This window comes from Primulina tabacum, chromosome 8, assembly GCF_025594145.1.
Source record: "Primulina tabacum isolate GXHZ01 chromosome 8, ASM2559414v2, whole genome shotgun sequence".
Taxonomy (NCBI): Eukaryota; Viridiplantae; Streptophyta; class Magnoliopsida; order Lamiales; family Gesneriaceae; genus Primulina; species Primulina tabacum.
The window spans coordinates 23,321,159-23,343,838 of NC_134557.1; the positions used below are offsets into that span (position 1 = coordinate 23,321,159).

The 22,680-nt window shown below is 39.3% G+C and overlaps 1 protein-coding gene across 1 annotated transcript; it reads left to right on the forward strand.

The window, feature by feature from the left end:
• The first annotated feature begins 520 nt into the window (after positions 1 to 520).
• LOC142554647 (uncharacterized) lies at positions 521 to 22,083 on the forward strand. The gene is made up of 8 exons (XM_075665314.1): positions 521 to 757; positions 833 to 973; positions 2,496 to 2,586; positions 2,913 to 3,014; positions 3,995 to 4,050; positions 20,183 to 20,379; positions 20,979 to 21,315; positions 22,063 to 22,083. The coding sequence occupies exons 1-8, from the start codon at positions 521 to 523 to the stop codon at positions 22,081 to 22,083; spliced, it is 1,182 nt and encodes a 393-aa protein (XP_075521429.1).
• Positions 22,084 to 22,680: the final 597 nt, after the last annotated feature.

Genomic DNA, 22,680 nt, shown 5'->3' on the forward strand with positions numbered 1-22,680 from the left:
TAAAAATTAATCGGGATCACGGGCCCTCACAGTTGGTATCAGAGCGTAACTGGGGTATGCTCGAATTAGAGTCTAGGACTCTCGAGTTTAGAACAAATGAAATGATTTCGTATTTGATTTACTATTTGTTCTTATTGGATTTGCTTGTTATGAATATTTAACTTAGCTGAGTTAGAGCTAGTAGTGAAGCAAGTTTTAACTTTCCTTGAAACCTTTCAGTGCTTATTATTATTATTATTATTTTTCTGCCCGTGGTGTAATCCTTGTGTCTTGTAGAATGGCACCTGGAGGAAGAGGCAGAAAGGGGAAAGAAGTTATCCAAGAGTCCGAAGCTCAAAACATAGGAATAACTGAGGGTATTGGCAGAGGTAGACGTGGTCGTCCTAGAGGAAGGGCAAATCGAAACATGAATGTAGATGTAGAGGTGGAGCAGAAGCCACGAATTCGTCAGGAAAGGCATGGGGCAAGGAATGTGGAAGTGGATCGTGAAGTTTAGCAGCTGACCCAAAGAATGAGAGAAATGGAGTTAATGATTGCTAAATTCAAAGATATGCGTCCTCCAAAATTCTTTGGAAATGAAGGTGGTGAAAAGGCAAGGGCATGGCTGAAGAGTATGAATTATTTATTTAATTTGGTTGAGTATACTCCAGAGCTGAGACTCAAGTTAGATGTTTACCAACTCAATGATCGAGCACAACTGTGGTGGGAAGCTGCAGAAGAAGCAATTCGAGAATCTGGTCAGATAATTTCTTGGGAGGTATTCCGTACTCATTTTATTCAAGAATAATCGCCTTCATCTTATTATTCTGCTAAGAAATCCGGGTTCAATCAGTTGGTTCAAGGAAATATGTCAGTGGGAGAGTACGCCTCTCAATTTTCTGTTGTTCAAGCTTATGTGCCTCATGTTTCTAATAGTCATTGGGAAGCTGCAGAAGAAGCAATTCGAGAATCTGGTCAGATAATTTCTTGGGAGGTATTCCGTACTCATTTTATTCAAGAATAATCGCCTTCATCTTATTATTCTGCTAAGAAATTTGGGTTCAATCAGTTGGTTCAAGGAAATATGTCAGTGGGAGAGTACACCTCTCAATTTTCTGTTGTTCAAGCTTATGTGCCTCATGTTTCTAATAGTCACTACAAGAAATTCTGCATACAACAACGCACATACGACAACGGTTTTTGTGAAAAACCGTTGTCGTATGTTTGTAACAACTGTTTTAGCGAAAACCGTTGTCTTTTGGGGGTCAAAGATTTTAAAAACCGTTGTCTTTTTGGTGTCAAAGACAACGGTTTTTGGGTCAATGACTATAGAACCGTTGTCTTTGAGCGTTTTTTAGCGTCAATGACAACAGTTCAATGAATCGTTGTCTATTAGCGTGTTTTTGTGGACAATCGACAAAAAACCGTTGTCGATTAGCATGATTTTTGGACAAACAACAACGGTTTTGGAAAACGTTACCATATTTAGCGATGGATTTTCAAAAACCGTCGCATGTTTAAAATTAGCGACGGTTTTACAACACCCGTTGCTAAATATAGCGATGATTTTGTATAAACCGTCGCTACATTGAGCGACGGTTTAAAGCCATACCGTCGCATAAGTAAAACATGCGACGGTTTTCCTAAAACCGTCGCTACATTTAGCGACGGTTTTATGAAAAACGGTCTCTAATTTTAAATTAGCGACGATTTAATAAAAAACGTCGCAAACTCTCTATAAATAACCCCATTTTCGGTCAATTTTCCTCCACAGCACTTCACAACACTTAAAATTTTTCTCTCTTACACTATTTTATCACTTCACACAGCACTTAAAATTTTTCTCACTACTTCATAACACTTAAAATTTTTTTCTCTTACACGATTTTACTACTTCACAACACTTAAATTTTTTTTCTCTTACACGATTTTACTACTTCACAACACTTAAAATTTTTTCTCTCTTACACGATTTTTGTTTCGATTGTTAGTTTCTTTTAGATTTATTAAATTATTATAAGATTTTTTTTTATTTTTCGAAACAAATTAGCGACGAAAATCTTGATTAAAAACTGTAGGTAAAATTAGCGACGGTCTTGATTGCTAACCTTCGCTAAAGCTAATTTTAGCGACGGTTTTCAAAAACCGTCGCAAATTCTACCTATCACAACGGATAAAAACCGTTTTCGTTGAACGGAATTTCAACAACACCCTCAGTTACCGAAGTATAAAAGGGCTACGACAATGGATATTTGTCGTATGTCGTTTTTGTTGTAGTGAGTGATCGATCCAAGCTGTCGCGTTTTATGTAAGGACTGAATCGGATGATACATATGTTGGTTATGACTAGAGCACCAACTTCTCATGCAGAAGCGATAGAGAAAGCAAAGAATATTGAGGCTAGTTTGCTTTGGGGAGGATCACAACAAGTTCTATCATTTACTTCCCAAGGGTCCGGGAGTAGAATTCAAATGCCAGTGGGCATACCTCCTTATCAGCCTCCATAGTCAAAACAGCCACCGAAGCAGCAGAAATTCAAGGCTAAGGCAAAGCAGTTTAAGAAGAAGTCTTACAGCAGTTCATCTAGTTCAGGCAGTTCTCGTGGAGGTAGGCATATTACTACCCAGTGCACAGGAGTTCAGGAAATTGCCATACATGTGGATTACCGGGACATTATGCGAGAGTTTGTCCTAATATGGGAAGAAAACAGTATCAGCCCTCAATGTTTAGCCAGTTTCCGCGAGCCCCAGTTCCTAGACCATCTACTCCACAGCCTAGTTACCAACAACCGGGAAGAAATGCTCAGCAGTACTTTCCAGGACCTCTGCTGGCTAGGGTGCATGCTTTGATGCTGGACCAGGCTCATGAGACGCCCGGAGGGGTCATTGTAGGTATATGCTTTACTTTTTATCATCCTGCACGTATATTGACAGATACGGGAGCATCTCATTCATTTCTGTCTGCTACATTTATCAATGAGCATGAGATAGCTACTACCTTGTTGTTGGATACGGTGTCTGTGTCCACCCCTACTGGTGTGTATTTAATGTCTCGTGAGATAGTTCTGAACTGTGAAATTAGATTTGATGATAACCTTATGATAACTAATATATTCAAATTATCTATGTCTGACTTTGACTGTATTTTGAGAATGGATATGTAACGACCCATTACAGGCCCAGTGGACCGCCCATACAGCCCGCTGCCCCGATCGACCCAAGGCTATCCCGATCTTGGGCTCCCTCAAATGGGCCTTTTCCCTCACGGGCTTTCCATAGGCGTCGTACGGGTTACTCAAAAGGCCCATTTGAGGGAGCCCAAGATCGGGATAGCCTTGGGTCGATCGGGGCAGTAGGCTGTATGGGCGGTCCACTGGGCCTGTAATGGGTCATTACAATAAAAGGTGCCTTTTATTGTTTATGGACTATTTGGTTAAGTTTAAGTATAGTTTTGATGTTAAGAGTTGTGATTTATGGTTTATAGCATTGTTGGTTATACGTGTTATGTGGTTTTATTGTAGCGTCGTTGCGATTTAATTCATGGTAATTTGCATGTTGAGCCAATTGGTATGAGGTCAATGGGAGTGGTTAGATATGACATAGAGGTTCAACTTTCTTGTTGAGAGTGTTGCCGGATTATGAGGAGAAGCGGCCTTGCGATTCGATTTTTAGATGCAAAGTTGTTGTGGCTACAGAGGTGACCGCACCCGCGGTCAGTTAACCACCGCACCCGCGGTGTTTGGGCAGAGGCTAGACAGCACCCGCGGTCAGTTTAGTAGCGCACCTGCAGTCGACGTTTTCAGATTTTCGGTGGTTGTCCAGTACGCTTAACGCACCCACGGTAAGATCAGCAGCGCACCCGCGGTGTATGAACAGTGTAAGCGTGTTTTATGGTTTTAAGTGATTAAATGCAAGAGTTGGCTTCTTTTTCCCTCATTTCTTTCCCATTCTCTCGGTTCTTCTCTCAAGGGGAGGCTAGGGTTCCATTTTCTTTCATTTCCTTCCTTTGATTATAGAATCTTGTGGGATTATTGGAGTGAGAACAAGGTCATTGTTGGTTCAAAGAGCTAAGGTAAGCTTGTGGTTTTGTTTATTCTTGGATTGTTGTTGGGAAATCATGGGTTTGTTGATGGTGTTGATTTTATGGCTTTTATGGTATGGGTTTGTGATTATTGAGATGTTGATGGTTCATTATATGGTTTATTGTTGTAGGATTCAACCAAGAGTTTAGAATCAAGGTTTCCAAGTGTAGTAAGTGGAATTCATTTCTTTGTGCTCACATGATAATATATGTATGGTGTTTCAATGGTTTTAACATGTTATTCCCTTCCATTTGATTCATGCTATGTATTATTACACTTTGTTGTATATTAGAGGCATTTTATGTCTCAATTACATCAAAGGGAATACAAAAGAAAAGAGTATGCAAAGGGTTTTGGTTTAATGCCTAAAAGAGAGTTCAAATGATTTATTGGATTGATAGATACATAGTTATAGATTGCATGCAATTAGTTGATCAACGACCATTGGCTTATATCCCAACGGAGTATCGATTTATATCGATGGGATATAGGTACAGAGACAGAGATACTATTTAGATATCAATCCATCAGAGAAAAGAGAAATACCATCGTTATTGTTATTCATGCTATGATATTTATGTTTCAGAGTTAATGGTATTTATTGTTTTCAAAGCCATGTTTTATAGAGTATGATATGTATCCATTGTTATGTAAGAGTTCCACTTGCTGAGTTTTATACTCATTTCAGTTATTCATGTGATGCAGATAAGAGCGACGAGCCAGGACGTTGATTGGAGCCGAGGTCATATGCATAGAGATGGAAGGAAGAAGGCTATTTTGCTAGCATTTTGACATGATCAAAAATGATATTTTGTATTTTGGAGTAACACTTGATTGATCATGTATATACTTTTGATTGTAAATATTTTATGGTAAGAGAATTTTAAATCCTTCTTCCCTCTAAGTAAATTTTTAATTTTCCGCTGTGTTATTTTATAAAATCGGTCAGAGGTGTTACATTTAGTGGTATCAGAGCAACGTTCTTCGGACCAATGCATATGACTTCGTCTACTTTCAACAGTCCGGGTATGTCTTTTTCTACATCTATTTATTGTTAGCAGTTGATATGTATTATGTGAGCACATTGTAGGAGTTAATGCCTCCTAAGAGAAAAGCTGCAGAGGGTGAGGATAGCTCCTCATCGAGAGTTGTCGGCGAGTTCGGCAAGTTATTGAAAGAGCAAGCCAAGGTCCACAATGAACAGATTCAGCAGTTGCTCCGTTTGCAAGGTACAGGTCAAGGTAGAGGCCAAGGGAGAGGCCAAGTGGCTCAAGCAGTTGGAACCGATGGGATATTTACTGCTTTCAAGAGGATGGATCCGCCTGAGTTTGCAGGAAGCACTGATCCATTGGTGGCTGTAGAGTGGATTAAAGCACTTGAGGCGATTTTTGATCATCTCAAATATGAAGTCCAGGACAGAATTGGTTGTGCAGTGTTCATGTTAGTCAAAGCTGCACGCATTTGGTGGAATGCCACCAAAGTAAGTGTTGATGTTCGGGCATTGAAGTGGCAAGATTTTACTGATCTTTTCTATGACAAGTACTTCCCAGATGCACTTAGAGCTCGGAAGGTGACTGAATTTTTAGAGCTTCGTAAAGGAGGTATGAATGTCGACGAGTACATTTTGATGTTCGAGGAGGGCTGTCTGTTTGCCCCATATATTGCCTCCAATGACAAAGACAAGGGTGTTCATTTCATTAGAGGACTTCGAGCAAAGATCAGAAGGGACATCAATATGTCTAAAGCGGTGACATTTAAAGAGATTGTGGCTAAAGCCTTGTTAGCCGAGCAAGATGAGAAAGATATTGCAAGAGAGAGACAGGCGAGGCAACAGGCTATTGCTCAAAGGGGTCAGGGTTCGAGCCAAAGTGGAAAGGACAGTTTCAAGGGAAAGGTAAGTTAGAGCCGAATTCTAAAGCACCGACAGTTCCATCTAATCCAGAGAAGCCGTTGTGTCCCAATTGCAGTAGGCATCATAGGGGAGGGTGCGGATTTGGTACTCACACTTGTTATCGATGTGGCACTGCAGGCCATATTGCCAAGGACTGTTCGAGAGGCTCGAGTAAAGAGAAGGTGCAGGGTCGCATCTTCACCATGACGAAGGAAGGTATAAACCATGATTTTTCTGTGATCTCTAGCACTATTTTAATTTCAGGCACAGTAGCTACGACATTAATTGATATAGGTACTACTCATTCTTTTATGTCTGAACTATTTTTGAGATCTTTGGGTTTAGTTCCTTCTGTTCTTCCCCTCCAGTTTAATGTTGTATTTCCTTCTGGAGATGTGTTATGCCCGACTTCTATTGTGTATGCGTGCTCTGTTCGAATTGATGAGCGAGTGGTTTATGCCGATTTGATTGTTATTCCGATGGTTGCATTTGATATTATACTTGGCATGGATTGGCTATCGACTTATCGTGCAATGATTGATTGCGTTGCCAAGACTTTGAAATTTGCAGATGATGGAGATAAGGAAGGTATGCTCGCCAGTGCATGTACTTCGCTGGTCCTACCTTTTATTTCATGTCTTGAGGCTAAGAAGTTGTTATATAGAGGTTGTGATTGGTTTTTGGCTTCGATTGTTGATATTGATAAAATGATTAAGTTGAATATTGATGATATTGATGTTGTGAGAGAATTTCCTGATGTATTTGAGAATGATGTGCGGGGTTTACCGCCGGACAGAGATGTAGAGTTTATGATTGATCTAGTTCCGGGTACGGTTCCTATTTCTAAGGCTCCGTACAGAATGGCCCCGACAGAGATGAAAGAGTTGAAGACTCAGTTGCAGGATCTATTAGATAAAGGTTTCATTCGGCCGAGTTCTTTGCCTTGGGGAGCTCCGGTTATTTTCGTCAAGAAGAAAGATGGGTCTTTGCGGCTTTGCATTGATTATAGAGAGATCAACAAAGTGACTATCAAGAATAAATATCCGTTGCCACGAATAGATGACATTTTTGATCAGCTGCAGGGAGCTACAATATTTTCGAAGATTGATTTGCGATCAGGCTATTACCAGTTGAAAGTTAGGGAGTCTGATATCCCTAAGACGGCGTTTCGGACCAGGTACGGTCAATATGAATTTCTTGTTATGTTATTCGGTGTGGGGACCCGGACGCTAATCATCTTCTTAATCATCTTTGGGATTTAATTATCAATTAAGATAAAACAGGGTCTAAAAATTTTTCTTTTTTTTTTTTAAATTTAAGTGCGGAACGTAATGGAATTTAACTAATATACATCTCAGTATAAACGTACAATCATGTACAACAATTATTCAAACTAGTCTAAGGTTCAACTACTAAATTTCAAGTATTAAACCAAGTTTACAATAAGTCCGGAATCACCACTCTAACTCATCTTCTCTCATCCTCTTCTTGACCCCGATCCTGTCCCACCTGTTGTCATGCACACATACAAACAAGACAACCGCCGGATACTCCGGTGAGAATAAATCCCAGTATAAATCATGTATACATGCATTTCATATAACAGCATATATAAAAGCATGAAATAGATATCAAGACATGTATCATAATCTTAAATCATAAATTGATATCAAACAGTAATTCATACTCTGAACATGTATCACATAAGAAATATGAATCAATATAGACTCTGAATCACACTCTGTGATTCTAAGACTCTGACTCAATCGATCAGACTCGACTCATCTCTCATCTAGGGATCCCGGTCTGAATAAGAACGTAACAAGTCTCCCACCTATCTCTTACATTCGCGGTGGTTGTAATTGATACGTCCCTATTCCTGTACTTTGGTCTGATCTGTATCGAATAGTCTGCAATAAAGGCTGCTTTGTCTCTTAAGCACATTGATACACCAAACGTCCAATGTCTTGGCAGATCTGCCAATCCTATTCTGACAATGTGCAATGGGCCAGTGATCGCTCTGTCAAAATCTAGCCCCTCTGTCAGTGACTCTCCCTCAATAGCTATCTGCTATTCACTGCTTTTATACACATCAATAAAATCAGCATACTCAAACAAATCATACAAAGGTATGAAAACAATAATATACAAGTATGTGGTTTAGGGAAACTCGAGTTAAATCTAACTCCAGTCGATCTCCCAATTCATATCGATTTATATATTTCTTTCCGTCGATCTGTCGAAGTCAAAGTCCGGAATCTGAATCTGTCAATGTCAATCAATCTGAAATGACAATATCGAGGAGTATATGTATCAATACACAACTCAATTCAATACATGTACACATCAATATTCAATCTCGGTACATTTCAACGGCATAACAGCGTAGTTTCTCGATACCGATCAAATCAACACAATATAATCAATTTCAACAATTCACCATTCTCTTCATAACACACTCTAAACTCTGAAATCTGAATATGTTCAATCATAACTAAGCTGGAATTTCATAACAATTGCATACGATAATATTTCTTCGATCCGACTACGAATATACGATCACCAACTTCACAATCACACATAATCTAGTGAAATTCACAATTTCCCCAAACACAATAGCCAAATCATGCAGGAAATGAATGAAACTTACATCCTTAGCTAGCCCTTGAAGAGAGGAGCTCAAAACCGAAATTGGATTTAAGTTTGGATGGCTAAATCTTGCACAAGCCCAATTATAGAATGGAAGAAACTTTGAAGCTTTCCTGCTAATGGTCTCGGTCCTCTGGTTGCTGAAATGGGAAGGAAAGAATGCTAACACCTCATATATATATCATGCATGTTAAGGGACAAGTGTCATATTTTTCAAGTAACACGTATGACCGCGGGTGCGGTAGTTCATGAACCGCGGCTGCGCTCAAGCTTTGGCAGTCCATCCCAATTTGCATAAACGTCGACCGCTGGTGCGGTCAGTTCTTCACCGCGGGTGCGGTGACCCTACTGTAGCTGCACCGCGAATGCGCTGGCTCTGGAACCGCGGGTGCGGTGTTGCTACTGTAATTCTATCCAACTTTCTGCCCATGCACCGCGGGTGCTATTCTTCTTTAGGCGCGGGTGCGGTCTATAACTCATGCAACACTTCATAATCTCATTTATTGCCTCTCATTACATGTCATGCATACTCATATCTTCCGAATATCACCTCAACGAAGACTAATAAATCTCGAGCCTTACATTTCTCCCCCTCTAAGAAATGATTTCGTCCTCGAAATCGCAAGTAATCAATTCAGACATATCAGAAGGAATGTATACAGAGTTTAAATCAGAAACTCATCTCAATGAATCCATTCTGAAATCTTAATCTCATGATAAATTCTGTCTTTTAGATAGTCTCTTTAATGCCCTGTCAACTTACTGTATTTTCAATAATAGAATAGTCTTCATTCTGAAATATCTTTCTTGTACGGATCTGTGATTCTAAATTGGACTAATAATTCAAGAGCATAATATTATAATACCCTTCGAATTAACTCTGACAGAATCAATCTCACAATACTGGCTATACAACATCCGTATATACCAATCAACAGCTCATACCAAATCAATTTTATCGGCTGTTATCAAATCTGTTTATCCCAGTCAAGGATTTACTCAATCTTCGGCTTCAATTACCAATCGTCACCATTCGACGTCGGCATATTAAGTCTGTCTGGTCTGAGCTATCTTCATTCTCTTGTGAATTAGCTACATTTTCTTTGTCATATCTCTGACCGTATCAACTCCTATCTCAGGTATCTCCGAGATATTATTCTTATATCAAAGAAATCTGCAGTACTTACTGTACAATGGGTCGTCTGTAACTATTTCATTATCCATCTGGTTATCTGATAACTATTATCGTACAATAATTCACAATCTGATATAATCTATTTCACATTCGGGTCAATCTGACTATTTCTTTGACATCGATCTTTGTCATCTGGTCATGTGTGTACGTCATCTTGTACCACTACTAGATATAGATTGAACAATCTGTCAATCACCATCATATTATATCACAATCTTGAAAGTATGGTAGTGGTCTCATTACGAAATTCATCGAAGTATACTCCCCATGTCTAGTCAGAATTATACAAATTCTGTAATAACTCTTCTGATTTCTATCTTTCTATCTTCATTTATTGGCGATTCAGACATTTCAGTACAAATTCTGCCAACATTTCAGTACAAATTCTGTCACAACTGATTTAATCTGTCTATGTCAAAAACTATTTGTTCGAATATTATACATTCTCATTCACCAAAATTAAACCGAGTCTACTACGGTGCGTTTCGGACACTGCCTGTCATTTCCGTTTCGAGCTATTTGGTACAAACAACTCAGTTAATAATATAAATTAAAAGAAAAAATACCTACCTGGTATTCGATTCTGACTATCGATATCAAATTCTGTCGTGCAAATCTGACACATTTGACATCATACGATAATCATTCTCATACAGTAGAAATCACATATCTGCCACTCTGATCGATGTTCTGCTCTGATTATCGAATTTAAGTTCTGAACATTCTGGTTAAATCTCTGAACTGCCGAAATTCTCGAATTCAGCTCTGATTCAGTTTGAATAATCTGTATCCAACACTGACTCAGAATAACAGTACTATCAAATCAGATTCACAATATCACTAATCTATACTGATCTAGTGAGTTCAATAAATTCATAAAACGGCAATTTCTGGCAATATTGTCAATTCTGACTAATCAATCACGTCTTCATGTCGTTCTGATCAACTGCTATATATCATCTGCAAATATAATATTCCCTCAAACAATATAAGATGTCTCAAATATTGTTTTAGAACAATAACAATGCTCAAGCAGATACAAAACAACAATTGTATAAGATAATATGCCAACTCAGACAAAATAAATTTCTGACATTTCTGAAATTTCTGATCTTTCTGATTTTGGTATCGTTCTCAGTCACTGATCACAATCTCAACTGTGTCACAATCAATCGATATATTAACTTCAGATATCGCTTATGCTGAATACAATCTGTTTCAAGCAAGATTCTTATCTGAATAATTTCTGTATACAATAATCACAATTCTCAGAGTATTCAATACAATCTTCAGATATTCGATTCAATCAATCAGATGCTACAAATATATCAAAATATCATAGATACAACGAGCATGAAATCATCAAAATATCTCTGAACATACTGAAACATGCCACAAAGAAACACTAAATCAAATGTAACTCATGGCCGGTACTCTTCCACTGATCTTCCAATTCTTTCAATTCATTCAGTGACATGCTGTACATTCAATATCATTCTGTACTGAATTCTAAAATACAAACAGTACCTAGTATCAATTCAATTCTGAAATCTATCTTCTTGATATAAAGCAAATCCAAAATCTTATCTAGGAAGACGTCAACCAACTCGTACATCACTTGGCAAATCTGCCAATACTAGGCTCGATTTCAGCATGTCTACTGAATACATAAGGATACCATCTGCTCCTTTCTGTATCAATCGAGTCATAAACAATACAGATATCAAAGGAATTCTAGATCTAGAATCCTTACCCTGGAATTCCTACTCATCAGCCCTATCTGGTCTGAGTCTTATATTTTTCTGGAAGGAATCTACAATAGTTCTGTACTTGTTCAGCATATTAATATCAATAATGCGGTCAAATCAGAAACACAAGTGCATCATAATCTAACTCGACCTCATTCTCATCTTACTATAGTATACAATATTTCACAGAAATCTCTGATATCAATCTTTCTTTCCCAAAAAGTAAGGGAATCAATACTACAGTACAAACTGACTCAACAGATACAGCATATCTCAATGCAACTTAGTCAAAGATAATCGTAGGGAATGCATTAGTATATATCAATACCTATGCAGTATAATCATAAAAGAACAGTACCTGCCACTCTATCATCAGGTGTGTCATGTGTCTGTTCCTCGATCACTGTCACCAGCTGCTTCTGTTCCCTGGATTCTTCGGGAATCTCTTTGTGAACATACTCTAGCAAAGTGTCCTTGTTGTTTGCAAATGTTGCAACTACCAAGTACTCCTTGGCATTGCTCTGTGGGATGTCTCCCTCTGCAAGCGCTGCAATAAACTCCAGTATAACTCTGGCTAGAACCACTGGAATCAGACAAACTGCTGCCAGACCTCTTGAACTGTCTTCCTCTGACTTCCAAATAATCTTTCTTTCCACCACTGCTGCCACCAATCTCAAGTCTGAGAGGTGGTTGCTGTGGTCTCAATGTTGGAAGTACAGACGAAGCTCCTTTCCGTCTCATTAGACTAGCTTCAGCTCTCTTAGCTTTACTCAAAATATCAATAAAAGTATAGGGTCGGCTCACACTTATCAATGTCAATATCTCAGGATTCAATCCCTTGATGAAACGATCTATCACAGCTTCATCATTCTCAACCACGTGAGGAGCAAAACGTAGCAAGGTAGAAAAGTGGGCAACATATTCTGCAATGTTTAGTTGACCCTGTTTCAAATTTTCAAATTCTGCCTTCTTGTCCTCTCGTTACTAAGCTGGGAAAAACCTTCGATAGAATTCAGCTTTGAAGATCTTTCAAGAAATCACTGTACCATGCTGTTCTTAGACTTCCTTGGTTGCAATCCACCAGCTCTTTGCGACTTCCCGTAACTGATGTCCAATCAGTTTAACTCTTTGTTCCTCTGGATACTCAAGTGAATCAAACAGTATCTCTATATCATCTAGCCAACTTTCGCAATCAATAAACGTCGCCGTACCCCTTAAAATCGGCGGTTGAAATGACTGAAACCTCTGTAACTGTGTTTCCATCAGAGTTTCTGACACATCCATCTGATCAATCAAGATACTTCTCTGTTCTGTGATTCCTCGAGGAGATAGATCTGATTATCAAAATCATCAGTAACCAGATATAACAGTTCTGTTTCAATCCTCCTCCGATAATCTTACAGCTGATCAAGAATCGGGTCTGATTCATTCTCAATCATATATATTATCAAATCAATTCAGATATTGAGGAAATCAAGTATTAAAGCAATAAATCATGCTAGCAATCACGAGCAAGGAAAGAAAACTCAATCTACCTTGCTCATTCTATATTTTATCTCAATCTAAAGGATCTATTGCTCTGATACCGCCTGTTGTGGGGACCCGGACGCTAATCATCTTCTTAATCATCTCTGGGATTTAATTATCAATTACGATAAAACAGGGTCTAAAAATTTTTCTTTTTCTTTTTAAAATGTAAGTGCGGAACGTAATGGAACTTAACTAATATACATCTCAGTATAAACGTACAATCATGTACAACAATTATTCAAACTAGTCTAAGGTTCAACTACTAAATTTGAAGTATTAAACCAAGTCTACAATAAGTCCGGAATCACCACTCTAACTCATCTTCTCTCATCCTCTTCTTGACGCCGATCCTGTCCCACCTGTTGTCATGCACACATACAAACAAGACAACAGCCGGATACTCCGGTGAGAATAAATCCCTGTATAAATCATGTATACATGCATTTCATATAACAGCATATATAAAAGCATGAAATAGATATCAAGACATGTATCATAATCTGAAATCATAAATTGATATCAAACAGTAATTCATACTCTGAACATGTATCACATAAGAAATATGAATCAATATAGACTCTGAATCACACTCTGTGATTCTAAGACTCTGAATCAATCGCTCAGACTCGACTCATCTCTCATCTAGGGATCCCGGTCTGAATAAGAACGTAACAAGTCTCCCACCTATCTCTTACATTCGCGGTGGTTGTAATTGATACGTCCCTATTCCTGGACTTTGGTCTGATCTGTATCGAATAGTCTGCAATAAAGGCTGCTCTGTCTCTTAAGCACATCGATACACCAAACGTCCAATGTCTTGGCAGATCTGCCAAAGAATTGTCTTGTCTGCCAATCCTACTCTGACAATGTGCAATGGGCCAGTGATCGCTCTATCAAAACCTAGCCCCTCTGTCAGTGACTCTCCCTCAATAGCTATCTGCTATTCACTGCTTTTATACACATCAATAAAATCAGCATACTCAAACAAAGCATACAAAGGTATAAAAACAATAACATACAAGTATGTGGTTTAGGGAAACTCGAGTTAAATCTAACTCTAGTCGATCTCCCAATTCACATCGATTTATACCTTTCTTTCCGTCGATTTGTCGAAGTCAAAGTCTGGAATCTGAATCTGTTAATGTCAATTAATCTGAAATGACAATATCGAGGAGTATATGTATCAATACACAACTCAATTCAATACATGTACACATCAATTTTCAATCTCGGTACATTTCAACAGCATAACAGCGTAGTTTCTCGATACCGATCAAATCAACACAATATAATCAATATCAACAATTCACCATTCTCTTCATAACACACTCTAAACTCTGAAATCTGAACATGTTCAATCATAACTAAGCTGGAATTTCATAACAATTGCATACGATAATATTTCTTCGATCCGACTACGAATATACGATCACCAACTTCACAATCACACATAATCTAGTGAAATTCACAATTTCCCCAATCACAATATCCAAATCATGCAGGAAATGAATGAAACTTACATCCTTAGATAGCCCTTGAAGAGAGGAGCTCAAAACCGAAATTGGATTTAAGTTTGGATGGCTAAATCTTGCACAAACCCAATTATAGAATGGAAGAAACTTTGAAGCTTTCCTGCTAATGGTCTCGGTCCTCTGGTTGCTGAAATGGGAAGGAAAGAATGCTAACACCTCATGTATATATCATGCATGTTGAGGGATAAGTGTCATATTTTTCAAGTAACACATATGACCGCGGGTGCGGTAGTTCATGAACCGCGGCTGCGCTCAAGCTTCGGCAGTCCATCCCAATTTGCATAAACGTCGACCGCAGGTGTGGTCAGTTCTGCACCGCGGGTGCGGTGTTGCTACTGTAATTCTATCCAACTTTCTGCCCATGCACCGCGGGTGCTGTCCTTCTTTAGGCGCGGGTGCGGTCTATATCTCATACAACACTTCATAATCTCATTTAGTGCCTCTCATTACATGTCATGCATACTCATATCTTCCGAATATCACATCAACGAAGACTAATAAATCTCGAGCCTTACATTTGGCCTGACTAATGCTCCTTCAGTATTCATGGATCTTATGAACCGGGTGTTCAAACCGTATTTGGATTGCTTTGTCATTGTTTTTATCGATGACATTTTGATTTATTCCGAGACCAGAGTGCGTCATACAGAGCACCTCAGAGTTGTTCTTCAATTGTTGAGAGAGAAGAGGTTGTATGCTAAGTTAAAGAAATGTGAGTTCTGGTTGGAGGAGATTTCTTTCTTAGGTCATGTTGTCTCGAAGGATGGTATAGCTATTGATCCAGCAAAAATCGAGGCGATTCAGAAGTGGCCTATTCCTACCACTGTATCAGAGGTACGCAGTTTTCTTGGTTTGGCGGGTTATTATCATCGTTTTATTTCAGATTTTTCCAAGATTGCCATGCCGTTAACCAATTTTACGAGGAAGACTGTGAAGTTTGAGAGGTCCAATGAATGCCAAAGTGGATTTCAAGAGTTGAAAGATAAGTTGACGTCAGCTCCGGTACTTGCATTGCCCAGTGGTTCAGAGGACTTTGTTGTTTATACCGATGCATCGAAGAAGGGCCTCGGTGCAGTGCTGATGCAACGTGGAAAGGTTATAGCCTATGCTTCTCGTCAATTGAAAGACTATGAGAAGAATTATCCTACGCATGATCTGGAACTGGCAGTTGTGGTATTCGCCCTGAAAATCTGGAGACACTATTTATATGGCGAAAAGTGTGAAATTTTCAAGGACCACAAGAGTTTGAAGTATTTGTTTTCCCAGAAAGAACTCAATATGCGTCAGAGACGGTGGTTAGAGCTTGTCAAAGACTATGATGTGACGATTAGTTATCACCCTAGGAAAGCGAATGTTGTAGCAGATGCATTGAGCCGTAAGTCGAGTTCTTCTTTGAGTGCTATGATTCAGCAGCCGTTGTTGTTAGACTTGCAACGAGAGGAAATAGCTTTGGTAGTTCCAGGAACCATTGCTTGCTTTTCAGTGTTGGTTATTCGGGCTACATTGAAGGACAGAATCCGTAGAGAGCAGGTCAATGATTTACAATTGATAAAGATGAGAGCCAGAGCAGAGGAGATAGGTAATTCAGAGTTTGGGATGAATAAAGATGGTTTGATGACACTCAGAGGCCGTATATGTATTCCTGCTGGTGATGATATTCGGCGAGACGTCTTGACAGAGGCACATACCGCGCCATACTTGATACATCCAGGTAGCACCAAGATGTATAAGGATCTCCGTAGACTCTATTGGTGGCCAGGTATGAAGAAGGATATTGCCATGTTTATTTCTCAGTGCCTAACTTGTCAGCAGGTGAAAATCGAACATCAGAGACCTGCTGGGACATTGCAGTCATTGCCGATTCCTCAATGGAAATGGGAGCATATTACGATGGACTTCGTGACTGGTCTTCCCAGAACGCAGAAAGGTTTTAACTCTATTTGGGTTATTGTTGATCTGTTGACCAAGTCAGCGCATTTTCTTCCAGTCAAAACGACGTATTCCATGAACCAGTATGCCGAAGAGTACATAGCTGAGATTGTTAGACTTCATGGTGTTCCTGTGTCGATCGTGTCTGATCATGACCATAGATTTACTTCAGAGTTTTGGAAGAGTTTGCACAGAGCTATGGGTACACATGTTAGCCTTCTGTACCGCATATTACCCCCAGAGCGACAGTCAATCAGAGAGAGTTATTCAGATTTTAGAGGATATGCTCAGAGCTTGTACTATTGATTATCCTGGTAGCTGGGATTCCAAATTGCTTCTTGTTGAGTTCACGTACAATAATAGCTACCAAGCGACGATTGGCATGGCACCGTATGAAGCACTTTATGGCAGAAAGTGTAGATCTCCCTTGTATTGGGACGAGATTGGTGAGAGAAAGATGTTGGGTCCAGAATTGGTCCAACAGACAGCTGATGTTGTTGCTGTTATTCGAGAGAGAATGAAGACATCACAGTCGAGACAGAAGAGTTATGCTGATGTACGACATAGGCCGTTGCAATTTGAGGTTGGCGACCACGTGTTCTTGAAGATTGCACCTCTTAAGGGTATAATGCGGTTTGACAAGAAGGGAAAGTTGAGTCCGAGATTTATAGGCCCATTTGAGATTTTGGACAGAGTTGGTGATCGAGCTTACAGGTTAGCCCTTACCGCTAGATCTTGACAGAGTTCATAATGTTTTTCATGTCTCCATGCTCTGGAAGTATATTGCGAATCCTTCCCATGATCTTCGTCACGAGCCATATTATTTGACGCCGAATTTAACGTACCAAGAGATTCTAGTCCAGATTCTGGATCGCAAAGTTAAAGTGTTTAGAAATAAAGAGATCGGCATTGTTAAAGTCCTTTGGAGGAATCATTTGATTGAAGAAGTCACGTGGGAACCAGAGGATGAAATGAAAGAGAAGTATCTTGAGTTGTTTGCGCAGTGACTTCAATTTCGAGAAAGAAATTCCTTTAAGGAGGGGAGATTGTAATAGCCAAGCCCGGTGAACGGTACGGTTTAAGATTTAATATATGTTTATGGACTATTTGGTTAAGTTTAAGTATAGTTTTGATGTTAAGAGTTGTGATTTATGGTTTATAGCATTGTTGGTTATACGTGTTATGTGGTTTTATTGTAGCGTCGTTGCGATTTAATTCATGGTAATTTGTATGTTGAGCCAATTGATATGAGGTCAATGGGAGTGGTTAGATATGACATAGAGGTTCAACTTTCTTGTTGAGAGTGTTGCCGGATTATGAGGAGAAGCGGCGTTGCGATTCGATTTTTAGATACAAAGTTTTTGTGGCTACAGAGGTGACCGCACTCGCGGTCAGTTAACCACCGCACCCGCGGTGTTTGGGGAGAGGCTAGACCGCACCCGCGGTCAGTTTTGTAGCGCACCTGCGGTCGACGTTTTCAGATTTTCGGTGGTTGTCCAGTACGCTCAGCGCACCCGCGGTGTATGAACATTGTAAGCGTGTTTTACGGTTTTAAGTGATTAAATGCAAGAGTTGGCTTCTTTTTCCCTCATTTCTTTCCCATTCTCTCGGTTCTTCTCTCAAGGGGAGGCTAGGGTTCCATTTTCTTTTATTTCCTTCCTTTGATTCTAGCATCTTGTGGGATTATTGGAGTGAGAACAAGGTCATTGTTGGTTCAAAGAGCTAAGGTAAGCTTGTGGTTTTATTTATTCTTGGATTGATGTTGGGAAATCATGGGTTTGTTGATGGTGTTGATTTTATGACTTTTATGGTATGGGTTTGTGATTATTGAGATGTTGATGGTTCATTATATGGTTTATTGTTGTAGGATTCAACCAAGAGTTTAGAATCAAGGTTTCCAAGTGTAGTAAGTGGAATTCATTTCCTTGTGCTCACATGATAATATATGTATGGTGTTTCAATGGTTTTAACATGTTATTCCCTTCCATTTGATTCATGCTATGTATTAATACACTTTGTTGTATATTAGAGGCATTTTATGTCTCAATTATGTCAAAGGGAATACAAAAGAAAAGAGTATGCAAAGTGTTTGGTTTAATGCCTAAAAGAGAGTTCAAATGATTTATTCGATTGATAGATACATAGTCAGAGATTGCATGCAATTAGTTGATCAACAACCATAGGCTTATATCCCAACAGAGTATCGATTTATATCGATGGGATATAGGTACAGAGACAGAGATACTATTTAGATATCAATCCATCAGAGAAAAGAGAAATACCATCGTTATTGTTATTCATGCTATGATATTTATGTTTAAGAGTTGATGGTACTTAATGTTTTCAAAGCCATGTTTTACAGAGTATGATATGTATCCATTGTTATGTAAGAGTTCCACTTGCTGAGTTTTTGTAACGACCCATTACAGGCCCAGTGGACCGCCCATACGGCCCACTGCCCCGATCGACCCAAGGCTATCCCGATCTTGGGCTCTGCTCTATGGGCCTTGGACCATCTATGGAACTCTTTCCCTCACAGGCTTTCCATAGACGTCGTACGGGTTACTCATAGAACTCTTCAGTCCATGCACTGAAGCTTGTGCCTTCCCAGGATCGAACCTAAGACCACATGGATATATAGGTACTTAGCACAATCCTGGTACCAATTGAGCTACTAGCTCAATTGGTACCAGGATTGTGCTAAGTACCTATATATCCATGTGATCTTAGGTTCGATCCTGGGAAGGTACAAACTCAAGTGCATGGGCTGGAGTAGCTTATGAGTAACGATGCTTATGGAAAGCCCGTGAGGGAGGAGTCTAGAGTTCCAGAGAGAGCCCATAGTCAGAGCCCAAGATCAGGATAGCCTTGGGTCGTTACAATAAAAGGCGCCTTTTATTGTAACGACCCATTACAGGCCCAGTGGACCGCCCATACGGTCCACTGCCCCGATCGACCCAAGGCTATCCCGATCTTGGGCTCTGCTCTATGGGCCTTGGCCCATCTATGGAACTCTTTCCCTCACGGGCTTTCCATAGGCGTCGTACGGGTTACTCATAGAACTCTTCAGTCCATGCACTGAAGCTTGTGCCTTCCCAGGATCGAACCTAAGACCACATGGATATATAGGTACTTAGCACAATCCTGGTACCAATTGCCCAAGATCGGGATAGCCTTGGGTCGATCGGGGCAGTGAGCCGTATGGGCGGTTCACTGGGCCTGTAATGGGTCGTTACAGTTTTATACTCATTTCAGTTATTCATGTGATGCAGATAGGAGCGACGAGCCAGGATGTTGATTGGAGCCGAGGTCATATGCATAAAGATGGAAGGAAGAAGGCTATTTTGCTAGCATTTTGACATGATCTAAAATGATATTTTGTTTTTTGGTGTAATACTTGATTAATCATGTATATACTTTTGATTGTAAATGTTTTATGGTAAGAGAATTTTAAATCCTTCTTCCCTCTAAGTAAATTTTTAATTTTTCGCTGTGTTATTTTATAAAATCGGTCAAGGGTGTTACAGGATACTTTGACGAATTATTGAGCCACCGTTGATTGTTTCCACGGAGCTGTCAGATTTAGACCATATTATGGCAATAAGTGGAACTTTTATGGTAATGATTCCCAGTCACGCATTCCATTAGTGTCAGCGATGGAAATTTTTAGACTGCTATCGGCAAGGAAATGAAGGATTCATGATTTATGTAGTTAATGTGACACAAGAAGAAATGTTGAATGTTTCGGATATTCCTGTGGTAAAGGATTTTCCTGATGTATTTCTTGATGAAATTTCAGGATTTCTGCCTCAAAGGGAAATAGATTTCAGTCTTAAGTTAATAATGTTAGGGACAAACCCTATTTCTAGAGTACTGTATCGTTTGGCTCTAGTTGAGTTGAAATAACTCAAGGAACAATTATGAGACTTACTGGAGAAAGGTTATATTAGACCAAGTATGTCACCTTGGAGAGCTCCGGTATTATTTGTAAAGAAAAAACGGGATGATGAGGATGTGTATAGATTACCGGCAATTGAATGAAGCTACAGTGAAGAATAAATATCTTCTCCCGCGTATCGATGACTTGTTTTATCAGTTGCAAGGTACATCCGTGTATTCCTAGATCGATCTTTATTCTGGATATCATCAGCTTAGAGTTAGAGACGAAGATGCTCCTAAAACTACATTTCGGACACGTTATGGGCATTGTGAATTCTTAGTCATGCCTTTCGGATTGACTAATGCTCCAGCGCTTTTCATGGATTCGATGAACCGTGTTTTTCGAGAATTTTTAGACAAATTTGTTATTGTCTTTATCTATGACATTTTGATTTAATCAAAAAACAAAGAAGGAGCATCGAGAACATTTGATATTAGTTCTCCAAACACTCAGAGCAGCACAATTATATGCTAAATTTTCTAAGTGTGAATTTTGTTTGGACAGAGTAGTATTTCTGGGTCATGTTATATCCGCTCAGGGAGTTTCAATGGATCCCAATAAAGTCGAAGCTGTTATGAATTGGCCAACACCAACAAATGTTTCTGAGATTAGCAGCTTTTTGGGATTAGCATGTTATTATAGGCGTTTTATCAAAAGATCTTCCGTAATTACAAGGCCTGTGACTCAAGTAACGCAAAAGGATCGATGTTTTGTGTGGACTGCAGAATGTGAATCAAGTTTTCAGACTTTGAAGGAAAAGTTGACAACAGCTCCAGTGTTAGCTTTACCTTCAGACTCAGGTGGATTTGTTGTGTGTGCAGATGCTTCTCTGAATGGACTGGTATGTGTTTTAATGCAAAATATGCGAGTGAGTGCATATGCATCTCGACAGTTGAAGCCACATGAGACTCGATATACAGTTCATGAATTAGGATTCGTTGCCATTGTGTTTGCGTTAAAAATATGATCTCATTATCTGTACGGTGAACAGTTTGTAATCTATTCTGATCCAAAGAGTCTCAAATATCTTTTCACACAGCCCGATTTGAACATTAGACACCGTCGATGGATGGAGTTGCTTAAAGACTTTGATTGTGAGATTCAATATCAACCAAGGAGAATGAATCTAGTTGCAGATGCACTTAGCAGGAAGGTTCAAAACGCAATATTGACATCTCTGAGTATTTCTAAAGTCCACGAGCACTTGGGAATATCAGGATGGAATTATCAAACAAGTTGAGATTATTTTATAGTTTCATCTATCAAAGTCGTGCAACAGTTAATATCAAGCATTAAAACAACATAGAGAACTGATCCGCATATTCATAGATTGAAAGAATTGGCTCAAACAGATCAGTCAAATAAGTTCAGTGTTGCGTCAGATGGTAGTTTGCGATTTAATGGGAGACTTGTGGTTCCAAATTTGATAGATCTGAAAGAAGCTATACTACGTGAAGCACATTGTAGTCGACATAGCATTCATCTAGGAAATCGAAAGATGTATCATACTTTGAGAGTTCATTATTGTTGGGAAGGTATAAAGAAGTAAATTTCTTATTTCGTGGCTAAATATTTAACTTGCCAATAGGTTAAAGCTGAACGAATGTGACCTGGTGGTATGTTACATAGTCTTGAAGTGCCACAATGGAATTGAGAACACATCGCTATGGATTTCATGACACACCTACCTCGTTCTAATCATGGTTGTGATGCAATTTGGGTGATTGTTGATAGATCGTCTAAATCAGCCCATTTTATTAAATATGACCGTACTTGTACTTACAAGAAAATGGCGAAATTTTACATTGATCATGTGGTAAGATTGCATGGTGTGCCAGTAACCATAATATCAGACCGTGATCCAAGGTTTGCCTCGAAGTTTTGGAGTAGTTTGCAAACAGCTTTGGGTTCAAAGTTGGCCATGAGCACTGCTTATCATCCTCAAACAGATGGTTAGTCAGAAAAAACCATCCAGACTCTAGAGGATATGTTACGAGCAGTTGTAATGGATTTTAGGGGTGGTTGGCAAGAATCATTGTCTCTGGTCGAATTCTCTTACAACAATAGTTTTTGGACAACGATTGGTATGGCACCATTTGAAGTTTTATATGGCAGAAAGTGCAGATCTCTGATTTGTTGGGAAGATGTAGGAGAACGACAGATGTCTAAACCAGAGTTTGTACAAGAACTGAAAGATAATGTTATG

What these genes read in the sequence shown, in the direction of transcription:
- LOC142554647 (XM_075665314.1), top strand. Translation starts at nt 521, where the DNA reads ATGGAGTTAATGATTGCTAAATTCAAAGATATGCGTCCTCCAAAATTC. An exon ending in GTCAGATAATTTCTTGGGAG is followed by an intron (nt 974 to 2,495) that starts GTATTCCGTACT and finishes TAGTCAAAACAG; the next exon opens with CCACCGAAGCAGCAGAAATT. An exon ending in TGTTGGTTCAAAGAGCTAAG is followed by an intron (nt 4,051 to 20,182) that starts GTAAGCTTGTGG and finishes GCATTCCATTAG; the next exon opens with TGTCAGCGATGGAAATTTTT.